General features: G+C 44.3%; 2 protein-coding genes across 8 annotated transcripts in view; one reads left to right on the forward strand and one right to left on the reverse strand.

The window, feature by feature from the left end:
- Nucleotides 1-7,142, forward strand: part of LOC110494866 (Kv channel-interacting protein 2) — a 28,411-nt gene extending 21,269 nt beyond the window's left edge. For all 3 annotated transcript variants that reach the window (XM_036949058.1, XM_036949057.1, XM_036949059.1), the window contains 3 exons: nt 1,365-1,469; nt 5,700-5,762; nt 6,800-7,142. In XM_036949058.1, the coding sequence (XP_036804953.1) occupies nt 1,365-1,469; nt 5,700-5,762; nt 6,800-6,847 (216 nt within the window). In that variant the 3' untranslated portion in view covers nt 6,848-7,142. The remainder of the gene's footprint in view (nt 1-1,364; nt 1,470-5,699; nt 5,763-6,799) is intronic.
- Nucleotides 7,143-11,802: 4,660 nt separating this feature from the next.
- LOC110494998 (hemicentin-2-like) overlaps nt 11,803-14,481 on the reverse strand; it is a 187,632-nt gene continuing 184,953 nt past the window's right edge. For 2 of the 5 annotated variants that reach the window (XM_036949060.1, XM_036949064.1), the window contains one exon: nt 11,803-11,964. In XM_036949060.1, the coding sequence (XP_036804955.1) occupies nt 11,904-11,964 (61 nt within the window). In that variant the 3' untranslated portion in view covers nt 11,803-11,903. The remainder of the gene's footprint in view (nt 11,965-14,481) is intronic. The other 3 variants (XM_036949062.1, XM_036949063.1, XM_036949061.1) reach the window with 2 other exon arrangements.

Here is a 14,481-nt window from a genome sequence, read left to right on the forward strand (position 1 = left end):
CCTCCTTGCTCGCACACGCTTTTTCAATTCTGCCCACAAATGTTCTATGGGATTGAGGTCAGGGCTTTGTGATGGTCACTCCAATACCTTGACTTTGTTGTCCTTAAGCCATTTTGCCACAACTTTGGAAGTATGCTTGGGGTCATTGTCCATTTGGAAGACCCAATTACGACCAAGCTTTAACTTCCTGACTGATGTCTTGAGATGTTGCTTCAATATAGCCACATAACAGTCCCTCCTGCAGCAAAGCACCCCCACAACATGATGCTCCCACCCCCGTGCTTCATGGTTGGGATGGTGTTCTTTGGCTTGCAAGCATCCACCTTTTCCCTTTAAACATAACAATGGTCATTATGGCCAAACAGTTCTATTTTTGTTTCATCAGATCAGAGGATATTTCTCCAAAAAGTATGATCTTTCTCCCCATGTACAGTTGCAAACTGTAGTCTGGCTTTTTATGGTGGTTTTGGAGTAGTGGCTTCTTCCTTGCTGAGGGGCCTTTCAGGTTATGTCGATTTAGGACTCGTTTTACTGTGGATATAGATAGTTTTGTACCTGTTTCCTCCAACATCTTCACGAGGTCCTTTGCTGTTGTTCTGGAATTGATTTGCACTTTTCACATCAATGTACGTTCATCTCTAGGAGACAGAACACGTCTCCTTCCTGAGCGGTATGACGGCTGCCTGGTCCAATGGTGTTTATACTTGCGTACAATTGTTTGTACAGATGAACGTGGTACCTTCAGGCGTTTGGAAATTGCTCCTAAGGATGAACCAGACTTGTGGAGGTCTACAAATTTTTTTTCTGAGGTCTTGGCTGATTTCTTTTGATTTTCCCCTGATGTCAAGCAAAGATGCATTAAATCTGAAGGTCGGCCTTGAAATACTTCCACAGATACACCTCCAATTGAATCAAATGATGTTAATTAGCCTATCAGAAGCTTCTAAAGCCATGACATCATTTTCTGAAAATGTCCAAGCTGTTTAAAGGCACTTATTGTATGGCCCACTGGAATTGTAATACAGTAAATTCTAAGTGAAATAATCTGTCTGTAAACAATTTTTGTAAAAATGACTTGTGTCATGCACAAAGTAGATGTCCTAACCGACTGTCCAATACTATAGTTTGCTGACAAGAAATTTGTGGAGTGGTTGAAAAACAAGTTTTAATGACTCCAACATAAGTGTATGTAAACTTTAACTGTGTGTGTGTGTGTGTGTGTGTGTGTGCAAATATGTTTTCTCTTCTAAACTATTCCCCCATCGTCCCCTCTGTGTGTGCGTGTTTGTGTGTGTGAGCACAAATATGTGTGTTTGTGCGTGCATGTGTGTTTCTGTGTGTGTCTCTGTGTGTGTGTGTTTCAGGAGATGACTGATATAATGAGCTCTATCTATGACATGATGGGAACGTGTACGTACCCCTGTATGCAGAACGACGCCCCCAAGGAGCACGTCGACAACTTCTTCCAGGTAACACAACTAACCACAGATCTAGGATCAGATGAACATCTTCTTCTAGGTAACACAACTAACCACAGATCTAGGATCAGATGAACAACTTCTTCTAGGTAACACAACTAACCACAGATCTAGGATCAGATGAACAACTTCTTCCAGGTAACACCTAACCACAGATCTAAACCTTGATTCAATCCTACTGCGCTTGTAGACAGTAGCACATTTTAAAGGCCATGTTACTGCGTTAGTGGAGATTACATTCAAGGTAAACTGAGAAGATGTCGGCTCAATTAGAAATGACCTTTAAATGCTTTAGCACAGTATCTTATTTAATCCAGGCCCCAGGGTTAGATAATTCTACCTCCAGTGTTTTCTAATTGAATCCAGGCCCCAGGGTTAGATAATTCTACCTCCAGTGTTTTCTAATTGAATCCAGGCCCCAGGGTTAGATAATTCTACCTCCAGTGTTTTCTAATTGAATCCAGGCCCCAGGGTTAGATAATTCTACCTCCAGTGTTTTCTAATTGAATCCAGGCTCCAGGGTTAGATAAGTCTACCTCCAGTGTTTTCTAATTGAATCCAGGCTCCAGGGTTAGTTCATTCTACCTCCAGTGTTTTCTAATTGAATCCAGGCTCCAGGGTTAGATAATTCTACCTCCAGTGTTTTCTAATTGAATCCAGGCCCCAGGGTTAGATAATTCTACCTCCAGTGTTTTCTAATTGAATCCAGGCCCCAGGGTTAGTTAATTCTACCTCCAGTGTTTCCTAGTTGAATCCAGGCCCCAGGGTTAGTTAATTCTACCTCCAGTGTTTCCTAGTTGAATCCAGGCCCCAGGGTTAGTTAATTCTACCTCCAGTGTTTCCTAGTTGAATCCAGGCCCCAGGGTTAGTTAATTCTACATCCAATGTTTTTCACAAAGGGTTTTAAAAGGACCCTCTAGACATAACCTCCTTATTGTTGCATTCTGACTTTGTGAACAACCAAAAGGTCAAATAGAGTGTAACGGTTTTCCGTATGAGAAGGAGAGTCGGACCAAAATGCAGCGTGTAGATTGCGATCCATGTTTTAATGAACAAACGTAAAACACGAATCAATGCAAACACTACAAAATAAAGAACGTGATGAACGTAACGAAAACCTAAAACAGCCTATCTGGTGAAAAACACATAGACAGGAACAATCACCCACAAACACACAGTGAAACCCAGGCTACCTAAATATGGTTCCCAATCAGAGACAATGACTAACACCTGCCTCTGATTGAGAACCATATCAGGCCAGACATAGAAATAGACAAACAAGACATCCAACATAGAATGCCCACCCAGTTCACGTCCTGACCAACACTAAAACAAGGAAAACACACACGAATGATGGTCAGAACGTGACAGTACCCCCCCTCCAAGGTGCGGACTCCGGACGCACAACTTAAACCTATGAGGGAGGGTGTGGGTGGGCATCTGTCCGCGGTGGCGGCTCTGGCGCTGGACGTGGACCCCACTCCATAACAGTTTTAGTCCACCTCCTTAGCGTCCCTAGATCGGTTACCCTCCTTAAAGACCGCTCGGGACAGAGGGGCAGCTCGGGACAGAGGTAGCTCAGCACTGAGAGGTAGCTCAGCACTGAGAGGTAGCTCAGCACTGAGAGGTAGCTCAGCACTGAGAGGAAGCTCAGCACTGAGAGGAAGCCCAGGCAGGTAGTTGGATCTAGCAGATCCTGGCTGACTGGAGAATCTGGAAGAGTCTGGTCGACTGGCAGATCTGGAAGAGTCTGGTCGACTGGCAGATCTGGAAGAGTCTGGTCGACTGGCAGATCTGGAAGAGTCTGGTCGACTGGCAGATCTGGAAGAGTCTGGTCGACTGGCAGATCTGGAAGAGTCTGGTCGACTGGCAGATCTGGAAGAGTCTGGTCGACTGGCAGATCTGGAAGAGTCTGGTCGACTGGCAGATCTGGAAGCGTCTGGTCGACTGGCAGATCTGGAAGCGTCTGGTCGACTGGCAGATCTGGAAGCGTCTGGTCGACTGGCAGATCTGGAAGCGTCTGGTTGACTGGCAGATCTGGAAGCGTCTGGTCGACTGGCAGATCTGGAAGCGTCTGGTCGACTGGCAGATCTGGAAGCGTCTGGTCGACTGGCAGATCTGGAAGCGTCTGGTCGACTGGCAGATCTGGAAGCGTCTGGTCGACTGGCAGATCTGGAAGAGTCTGGTCGACTGGCAGCTCTGGCTGCTCCATGCTGACTGGCTGCTCCATGCTGACTGACAGCTCTGGCTGCTCCATGCTGACTGGCAGCTCTGGCTGCTCCATGCTGACTGGCTGCTCCATGCTGACTGGCAGCTCTGGCTGCTCCATGCTGACTGGCTGCTCCATGCTGACTGGCAGCTCTGGCTGCTCCATGCTGACTGGCTGCTCTGGCTGCTCCATGCTGACTGGCTGCTCTGGCTGCTCCATGCTGACTGGCGGCCCTGGCTGCTCCATGCTGACTGGCGGCCCTGGCTGCTCCATGCTGACTGGCGGCCCTGGCTGCTCCATGCTGACTGGCGGCCCTGGCTGCTCCATGCTGACTGGCAGCTCTGGCGGCTCCTTGCAGACTGGCAGCTCTGGCGGCTCCTTGCAGACTGGCAGCTTTGGCGGCATCCTGCAGACAGGCAGCTCTGGCAGCTCCTTGCAGACTGGCAGCTCCTTGCAGACTGGCAGCTCCTTGCAGACTGGCAGCTCCTTGCAGACTGGCAGCTCCTTGCAGACTGGCAGCTCTATGCTAACTGGCAGCTCCTTGCAGACTGGCAGCTCTATGCTAACTGGCAGCTCTATGCTAACTGGCAGTTCTGAACAGGCGGTAGACTCCGGCAGCGCTGTAGAGAAGGAAGGCTCTAACAGCGCTAAACAGGCGGGAGACTCCGACAGCGCTGGAGAGGAGGAGGGCTCCGACAGCGCTGGACAGGCGAGGCGCACTGTAGGCCTGATGCGTGGTGCTGGCACTGGTGGTACTGGGCCGAGAACACGCACAGGAAGCCTGGTGCGGGGAGCTGCTACCGGAGGGCTGGGGTGTGGAGGTGGCACAGGATGGGTTAGACCGTGAAGGCGTACTGGAGATCTTGAGAGCGGTGCTGGCACAGGACGTGCAAGGCTAGGGAGGTGCACAGGAGGCCTGGTACGTGAGACTGGCACCATCTTCACCAGCCGACTAACACGCACCTCAGGACGAGTATGGAGCGCTGACCCAGGTGCCATCAAATCCCCGACACGCTCCGTCGGGCGAATTCCATGTTTAAAACACCAACACAGCAACTCCCTCCTTTCTCTCTCCTCCAATTTCCCCATTAACTCCTTCACAGTCTCTGTTTCGCTCACCTCCAACACCGGCTCTGGTTCTGGTCTCCTCCTTGGCTCCTCACGATAAACAGGGAGAGTTGGCTCAGGTCTGGCTCCTGACTCTGCCACACTCTCCCTGAGCCCCCCCCCAAGAAATTTTTGGGGCTGACAATGGGGCCTCCGTCCGCACCGCCTTGCTTGCTTCGCAAACTCCATTCTCCTATATCCTTCCGCGCACTGCTCCATCGAATCCCAGGCGGGCTCCGGCACTCTCCCTGGGTCGACCGCCCACCTGTCTATCTCCTCCCAAGAAGTATAGTCCATACTGTACTCCACTTTGGGCTGTTCTTGCCTGTTGACACGCTGCTTGGTCCCTTTGTGGTGGGTGATTCTGTAACGGTTTTCCGTATGAGAAGGAGAGTCGGACCAAAATGCAGCGTGTAGATTGCGATCCATGTTTTAATGACCAAACGTAAAACACGAATCAATGCAAACACTACAAAAATAAAGAACGTGATGAACGTAACGAAAACCTAAAACAGCCTATCAGGTGGAAAAACACATAGACAGGAACAATCACCCACAAACACACAGTGAAACCCAGGCTACCTAAATATGGTTCCCAATCAGAGACAATGACTAACACCTGCCTCTGATTGAGAACCATATCAGGCCAGACATAGAAATAGACAAACAAGACATCCAACATAGAATGCCCACCCAGTTCACGTCCTGACCAACACTAAAACAAGGAAAACACACACGAATGATGGTCAGAACGTGACATAGAGGTTGCTTATATTTGTCATGTTTCAGATGCAGGTGTGTAACCTGTACAGTGTGTGGTGTGAAATGGAAATGTGTTTGTTGCGTATCTCACGGCCAGGGATCAGAGTAGCATATTCAACTGTTTCTCTGTTTCACTCTGTCAGAAAATGGACAAGAACAAAGATGGCGTGGTCACCATTGAGGAGTTTCTGGAGTCTTGTCAAAAGGTTTGTGTGTGTGTCTGTCTGTCTGTGTCTATGTGAGTGTGTCTGTGTCTGTCTGCGTGTGTCTGTGTGAGTACCTGTTTGTGTGTCTGTGTGTCGGTGTGTGTGTGTGTGTGTGTGTCTGTCTGTCTGTGTGAGTGTGTCTGTGTCTGTCTGCGTGTGTCTGGGTGAGTACCTGTTTGTGTGTGTGTGTGTGTCTGTCTGTCTGTCTGTCTGTCTGTCTGTCTGTCTGTCTGTCGTGTGAGTGTGTCTGTGTGTGTGTCTTTCTGTCTATGTGAGTGTGTCTGTGTCTGTCTGCGTGTGTCTGTGTCTGTCTGCGTGTGTCTGTGTGAGTACCTGTTTGTTTGTGTGTGTGCATGTGTTAAATTTCAGCATGATTCTATAGGATATGATTATTTATGACGTGATTTAATCATATTTAAAACGTCACAATGTGAAGTTTATTTCCACAAATGTGTGTTTTTTCATCCACAGGTACACCTCCAATTGACTCAAATTATGTAAATTGGCCTATCAGAAGCTTCTAAAGCCATGACATCATTTTCTGGAATTTTCCAAGCTGTTTAAAGGCTCAGTCATTTAGTGTATGTAAACTTCTGACCCACTGGAATTGTGATACAGTGAATTATAAGTGAAATAATCTGTCTGTAAACAATTGTTGGAAAAATTACTTGTGTCATCCACAAAGTAGATGTCCTAACCGACTTGCCAAAACTATAGTTTGTTAACAAGAGATTTGTGGAGTGGATGAAAAACGAGTTTCAATGACTCCAACATGTGTGATAGATTAAACAAATACATGACTGTCATTGAACAACCCCATGACATGATGAGATGTGGAAAATCACACCAATCTCTTTCATAAGTTATTGAAACTTATTAGTAAAGCTAATTTACTAACTAATTAACTAATTTACTAACATTGGATCTTCAACTTTTTATTTATTTAAGAACCTGTTACTGCTTCTGTACTGTTTAAACCTTCTCTCCAACTGCTTCTTACCTGTTGTGCTTTTTGTCCCTTTCTGCCTCCTGTCCAGGATGAGAACATCATGCAGTCCATGCATCTGTTTGACAACGTCATTTAGTGATACTTCCTGTGGGTGTGGCCTAAAGGACAGGGTGCCCATATTTAGCCTCACAGCCTCCACCCCTAGCTCCCCTCTATCCCCAAACACAGACTCATTAGGGATGTCAGGTGGGTAAACAGTACCCCTCCATGGATCTCCACTCTCCTCCTACCTGGGAAGGTCAGACAACAGTTAGGTGGGCAATAGGTACACCTCCATGGGTCTCCACTCTCTCATCCACCTCTAGCCCATCTCTGCCCCCCAAAAGAGACTCCCCTACCTGGGAAGGTCAGACAACAGTTAGGGGCTCAAAGCCACGTCATGTTGGAGACCATATCACTCATTCTATATGACATCACATTCTCACTATGCAATAATGTTATTGATTCTCTGATTACTAGTTTGACAAAATGGTGGACTGTTATTCTTCTAAGGACAAAAGGCTTTAAATGAAACAATAATCTCACTGCTTGGTCTGAACTTGTTAACTGTGAGATGTATTATTATCAATCATCGACATTCTTCCATTTCTCAATGTTCTGGAAGGGAATCCCCTGGCTGACGGAATTACCCACAACCCTCCAATCATCCATATTGTGTCCTATTTACCTCAACAGAAATATGGTCCGGGTCTGTTTAGGTTTTTTTGTGCGTGACTTCTGGTTAAGCGCTTCCGGCCAATAGTTGGGAGCTAGCTAGCTAACTAACTCAGTATCGCTTCTTACAACTTTCCAAACTTGGATTCACATAAATGGTAATTTTATGTTCTGTAAGGGGTTGCCACGGCAACTGTCAGAAACAGAAACTGTTCATGGAGCAGGAGTGTTTTGACCACCAAACTTTTTTGAGGAGCGAGTGCAGTTGTGAGGCTCCTTTTGATTTGCACCCACCTCCTAAAGACGAGGAGTCTCTTTGGCTTTGGCTCAAAGCATTGAAAAGATGCTGTGAAGAAGTCAATGGAACTCAATCAAAACAATCGAATTGCCATGGAAACGCGTGGGGGAAAGATGTCATGGGGGAAAGATCCCAAATCTCCTCATTGCCCCCCAGCAAAATGAACCTCCATTTAGGCGTGTTATTATTTACAGTGTAGAGTACGTGTACTATGTTGTGGTAAAAATCAGAAATGTAATGCTTGTATGGATGTCAACCACAGGAGGTTGGTGGCACCTTAATTGGGGAGGACGGGCTCATAGTAATGGCTGAAGCGAAATCGTTGGAATGGTATCAAATGCATCAAACACATGCGACTGATGCCATTCCATTCGCTCCGTTCCAGCCTTTATCATGAGCCGTCCTCCCCTCAGCAGCCTCCTGTGATGTCAACCCCAATGTTCAGGTCATCGTCACCAACCACCGACATTAGTTAAAAACTACTTTGACTACACCACTGATTTCTGTATGCTAGCTATGCTACCAGCTTTTATGAAGGTGAGTTAGCCTTTATCAGTCACTCCTTCTAAACCTGAAAAGGTACAACTCCTAAATGATGCAGCAAAAACAGCCAAATAAATTCGAATCAGACTTTAATAACCACATTGTGGGCCTGTTTAGAATGCATCAATCATGACGGATTGATGAATATACACTTTGTTATATCAAATATGTTGAATGTGCACCAATCCGGCGTCCCTCTTATGTCCCCCACGGTCTGCGTTCCATTGACCTCCTTTACAGCATCTGTAGTGTCTGCATGATGTGTGTTTTAAAAATGACAATAAGTAATATTTAATGTGGTTGTGTGTGTACTGTATGTGCTGGAGATGACTCCTTCTGAAAGTGTCTGTGTATATTTTTGTACAGACATGATGTTGATGATGTCTGTACAAATCCAAATATAAGTGAATAAACCACTGTTGCTATGCAAACAAATGTAAATGTTTTATTTGTAGTGTTGGAATCGGCTAAACTTGGAACATTGAGATATGAAATAAATGCTAGAGAAGAAGCCTTGGACAGGAAGAGTGAAAGAGACTCTGAGTTGTGTGTTAGAAGTTAAGGGTTCTCTGTGGGGAGACAGATGGCTGTGAATGTGTTGGGTGGAAGGGAGAAGAGCAACGGTTGAGATAGGGGAGACAGATGGCTGTGGAATGTGTTGGGTGGAAGGGAGAAGAGCAACGGTTGAGATAGGGGAGACAGATGGCTGTGGAATGTGTTGGGTGGAAGGGAGAAGAGCAACGGTTGAGATAGGGGAGACAGATGGACGTCTGTGGACTAGGGGAAGGAGGGGTTGTGATAGGGGAGACAGATGGCTGTGGAATGTGTTGGATGGAAGGGAGAAGAGCAACGGTTGAGATAGGGGAGACAGATGGCTGTGGAATGTGTTGGGTGGAAGGGAGAAGAGCAACGGTTGAGATAGGGGAGACAGATGGCTGTGGAATGTGTTGGGTGGAAGGGAGAAGAGCAACGGTTGAGATAGGGGAGACAGATGGCTGTGGAATGTGTTGGGTGGAAGGGAGAAGAGCAACGGTTGAGATAGGGGAGACAGATGGCTGTGGAATGTGTTGGGTGGAAGGGAGAAGAGCAACGGTTGAGATAGGGGAGACAGATGGACGTCTGTGGACTAGGGGAAGGAGGGGTTGAGATAGGGGAGACAGACGGACTTCTGTGGACTAGGGAAAGGAGGGGTTGAGATCTGTGGACTAGGGGAAGGAGGGGTTGAGATAGGGGAGACAGATGGACATCTGTGGACTAGGGGAAGGAGGGGTTGAGATAGGGGAGACAGACGGACATCTGTGGACTAGAGGAAGGAGGGGTTGAGATAGGGGAGACAGATGGACATCTGTGGACTAGGGGAAGGAGGGGTTGAGGTCAGGAGGTGAGGTCAGTTCCCCTTAATAAGGGAGTAATCAGGGTTTAGTATCTGGTTACCTTCTTCCTTTAGAACCATAAGATGTAAGGATTGGAGAGAAGGAGGAGTGTCTTAAGTGGGATGTATATAACTGTGATGGTGAGAAATGTTTTGCTGTCTGAATACAGCTGTACAGAACCTTTGGGAAGAATTAAAAATGGTTAAAGCTTCTCTAGTGTCCGTGAGTCATTTACTCTGAAAAATAAGAACCTAACAGTAGTTACTGTATGTACAGTACAAGAGCTGTGATTTTTAAAGCTACTTTGAAGATACTGTTATAACAAGGTGAAAACAATGACAATGAAGTTGAATCTGAACAGTTTATTAAACACAATCCACACTTAACAGTTTCCAGTATTTTGTATATTTATAAAAGCGATAAGAGACGTTGCATCAGGACACTGAGGCAAAATATTACCATAAATTTGTCATAAAACCAATAATAAATGTATATGAACAAACCAAGTAAACATATGTATCATCTAACAGTATTGTATAATATAATAGAATGGTGCAGGACTGTATAATGTAACAGAATAGTACAGTACTGTATACTGTAATAGAATAGTACTGTATACTGTAATAAAATAGTAATGTATACTGTAATAGAATAGTACTGTATACTGTAATAAAATAGTAATGTATACTGTAATAGAATAGTACTGTATACTGTAATAGTACAGGACTGTTTAATGTAATAGAACAGCACAGTACTGTATAATATAATGGAATAGAAACAAATTAGAAAAACAATATTGAATGTTCATATATAATCTCATAAATTTGATTATAAGTGTATATATTTTTTAATGAAAAATGTAATTAAGAATAATTTATATATATACACACACACACTACTGGTCAAAAGTTTGGGGTCACTTAGAAATGTCTTTGTTTTTAAAAGAAAAGCTAATTTTTTGTCCATTAAAATAACATCAAATCGATCAGTAATACAGTGTAGACATGGTTAATGTTTTAAATGACTTTTGTAGCTGGAAACGGCAGATTTTTTATGGAATATCTACACAGGCGTACAGTGGCCCATTATCAGCAACCATCACTCTTGTGTTCCAATGGCACATTGTGTTAGCTAATCCAAGTTTATCATTTTAAAAGAAAACCCTTTTGCAATTATGTTAGCACAGCTAAAAACTGTTGTCCTGATTAAAGAAGCAATAAAACTGGCCTTAGACTCGTTGAGTATCTGGAGTATCAGCATTTGTGGGTTCGATTACAGGCTCAAAATGGCCAGAAACAAATAACTTTCTTCTGAAACTCATCATTCTATTCTTGTTCTGAGAAATTAAGGCTATTCCATGCGAGAAATTGCCAAGAAACTGAAGATCTCGTACAACGTACTACTCCCTTCACAGAACAGCGCAAACTGGCTCTAACCAGAATAGAAAGAGGAGTGGGAGGCCCCGGTGCACAACTGAGCAAGAGGACAAGTACAGCTTTGTTTATAAGACAAAACTGACCATAGATCAGCACTCCAACTAAGTGTGAATACAGTAGTCCTGTGTGTCTCAGGTGGTAGAGCATGGTGCATGGTTTCCATTCCCAGTGGGGCCACCGGCATGTAGAATGTATTCACACATAATTATAAGTCTCTTTGGATAAAAGCATTTTCTAAATGGCAAATCTTATGATACATTATTATAACACTTAGTTGGACTATACAGATCCAGCTATACAGGGTTTCTGTCAAACTTGTGTTCAGGTTTTCTTGGTTCTGGGTTTGTTGTGTTCAGGTCTTGGTTCTGGGTATGTTGTGTTCAGGTCTTCTTGGTTCTGGGTTTGTTGTGTTCAGGTCTTCTTGGTTCTGGGTATGTTGTGTTCAGGTCTTGGTTCTGGGTTTGTTGTGTTCAGGTCTTGGTTCTGGGTATGTTGTGTTCAGGTCTTCTTGGTTCTGGGTTTGTTGTGTTCAGGTCTTCTTGGTTCTGGGTATGTTGTGTTCAGGTCTTCTTGGTTCTGGGTTTGTTGTGTTCAGGTCTTCTTGGTTCTGGGTTTGTTGTGTTCAGGTCTTCTTGGTTCAGGGTTTGTTGTGTTCAGGTCTTCTTGGTTCTGGGTTTGTTGTGTTCAGGTCTTCTTGGTTCTGGGTTTGTTGTGTTCAGGTCTTCTTGGTTCAGGGTTTGTTGTGTTCAGGTCTTCCTGGTTCAGGGTTTGTTGTGTTCAGGTCTTCCTGGTTCAGGGTTTGTTGTGTTCAGGTCTTCTTGGTTCAGGTTAGTTGACTGTACTGTAGAGAACAGAGGACTCCTCCTCAGCTGCTTGTGCTGCTGTGGGTCTGAGGAGAGAGAAACAGAAATGAAACAGAATCTGCATCCCCAAAAAGCCCTTCTTATACTCTTTATAGTGCATTACTTTGAGCAAGGCCTCTAAGGTTCTGGTGAAATGTAGTGCACTAAATAAGGAATAGGGTTCCATTTGGAACACAGAACAGTTCCTCAAAACCACCACTCTCTCATTATAGACATGGGAATTGTCTTGAGATTTCCATTGTTAGGTTTGTAGTTTAATGAAATGACATCACTAGTGGCCACTGAGGGTCAACTCTTTTGCTTATTGATGACATCATGGTCTTCTCGTCCAATAAGTAGCAACATATGAATGAGCTGTAATCAAGAATATAGCTTGTTTACAACCAAATCTAAAAAAATGATATGTAAATAGTATGATATAGAAGGGGCAGATTCTTTTTGCGATTTCACTCGTTTTTGAGAAACTATCCCCAATCATCTATTCACTTCCTCATCCTCGTTGTTCAGTCAGTGGGCTCCAGAAACCCCCCAAAACATCCTTTTAGAGACTAAGAAGCTCTAAGAAGTCTGTAGTGATGCATGTCTTTAGATGTTGAACACATGAAATGGTGTCATTCTGAACTCCGTAACGTCATGTTCCATGTTGTTGAGACTTGAACGATGCTTCTCGTCCGTTCTAGCAGCCTGATACTCGGAGAATAGAACAGTTGGATGGAGAAACAGCAGGAGTCACACAAAACGGAATATAAAGTTGTGGATAAAGTTCAGAATGACACAATGTCATGTGTACAACTGTTACGTCTAAAGACCTGCATCACTATACTGAGATATTTCTGTTTCTAAAAGGACGTCTTAGGGGGTTTTTGGAGCATTTGTTCATGTTTTTTCAGAGCCTCTGTACGGCACAACGAGGATGAGGAAGTGAATTTCTGGTTGGGGGAAGTTTCTCTAACACAAGTGAAATCACAAAGGTGTCTGGACCCGAATACAACATAGCAGTTACAGTGCCTTGCGAAAGTATTCGGCCCCCTTGAACTTTTCGACCTTTTGCCACATTTCAGGCTTCAAACATAAAGATATAAAACTGTATTTTTTTGTGAAGAATCAACAACAAGTGGGACACAATCATGAAGTGGAACGACATTTATTGGATATTTCAAACTTTTTTAACAAATCAAAAACTGAAAAATTGGGCGTGCAAAATTATTCAGCCCCCTTAAGTTAATACTTTGTAGCGCCACCCTTTGCTGCGATTACAGCTGTAAGTCGCTTGGGGTATGTCTCTATCAGTTTTGCACATCGAGAGACTGAAATTTTTTCCCATTCCTCCTTGCAAAACAGCTCGAGCTCAGTGAGGTTGGATGGAGAGCATTTGTGAACAGCAGTTTTCAGTTCTTTCCACAGATTCTCGATTAGATTCAAGTCTGGACTTTGACTTGGCCATTCTAACACCTGGATATGTTTATTTTTTAACCATTCCATTGTAGATTTTGCTTTATGTTTTGGATCATTGTCTTGTTGGAAGACAAATCTCCGTCCCAGTCTCAGGTCTTTTGCAGACTCCATCAGGTTTTCTTCCAGAATGGTCCTGTATTTGGCTCCATCCATCTTCCCATCAATTTTAACCATCTTCCCTGTCCCTGCTGAAGAAAAGCAGGCCCAAACCATGATGCTGCCACCACCATGTTTGACAGTGGGGATGGTGTGTTGCTTTTACGCCAAACATAACGTTTTGCATTGTTGCCAAAAAGGTCAATTTTGACCTTCACCTTCTTCCACATGTTTGGTGTATCTCCCAGGTGGCTTGTGGCAAACTTTAAACAACACTTTTTATGGATATCTTTAAGAAATGGCTTTCTTCTTGCCACTCTTCCATAAAGGCCAGATTTGTGCAATATACGACTGATTGTTGTCCTATGGACAGAGTCTCCCACCTCAGCTGTAGATCTCTGCAGTTCATCCAGAGTGATCATGGGCCTCTTGGCTGCATCTCTGATCAGTCTTCTCCTTGTATGAGCTGGAAGTTTAGAGGGACAGCCAGGTCTTGGTAGATTTGCAGTGGTCTGATACTCCTTCCATTTCAATAGTATCGCTTGCACAGTGCTCCTTGTATCTAAATCCGTCTTTAAACTTCTTCACAACAGTATCTCGGACCTGCCTGGTGTGTTCCTTGTTCTTCATGATGCTCTCTGCGCTTTTAACGGACCTCTGAGACTATCACAGTGCAGGTGCATTTATACGGAGACTTGATTACACACAGGTGGATTGTATTTATCATCATTAGTCATTTAGGTCAACATTGGATCATTCAGAGATCCTCACGGAACTTCTGGAGAGAGTTTGCTGCACTGAAAGTAAAGGGGCTGAATAATTTTGCACGCCCAATTTTTCAGTTTTTGATTTGTTAAAAAAGTTTGAAATATCCAATAAATGTCGTTCCACTTCATGATTGTGTCCCACTTGTTGTTGATTCTTCACAAAAAAATACAGTTTTATATCTTTATGTTTGAAGCCTGAAATGTGGCAAAAGGTCGCAAAGTTCA

This window comes from Oncorhynchus mykiss, chromosome 17, assembly GCF_013265735.2.
Source record: "Oncorhynchus mykiss isolate Arlee chromosome 17, USDA_OmykA_1.1, whole genome shotgun sequence".
NCBI classification, from domain to species: Eukaryota; Metazoa; Chordata; class Actinopteri; order Salmoniformes; family Salmonidae; genus Oncorhynchus; species Oncorhynchus mykiss.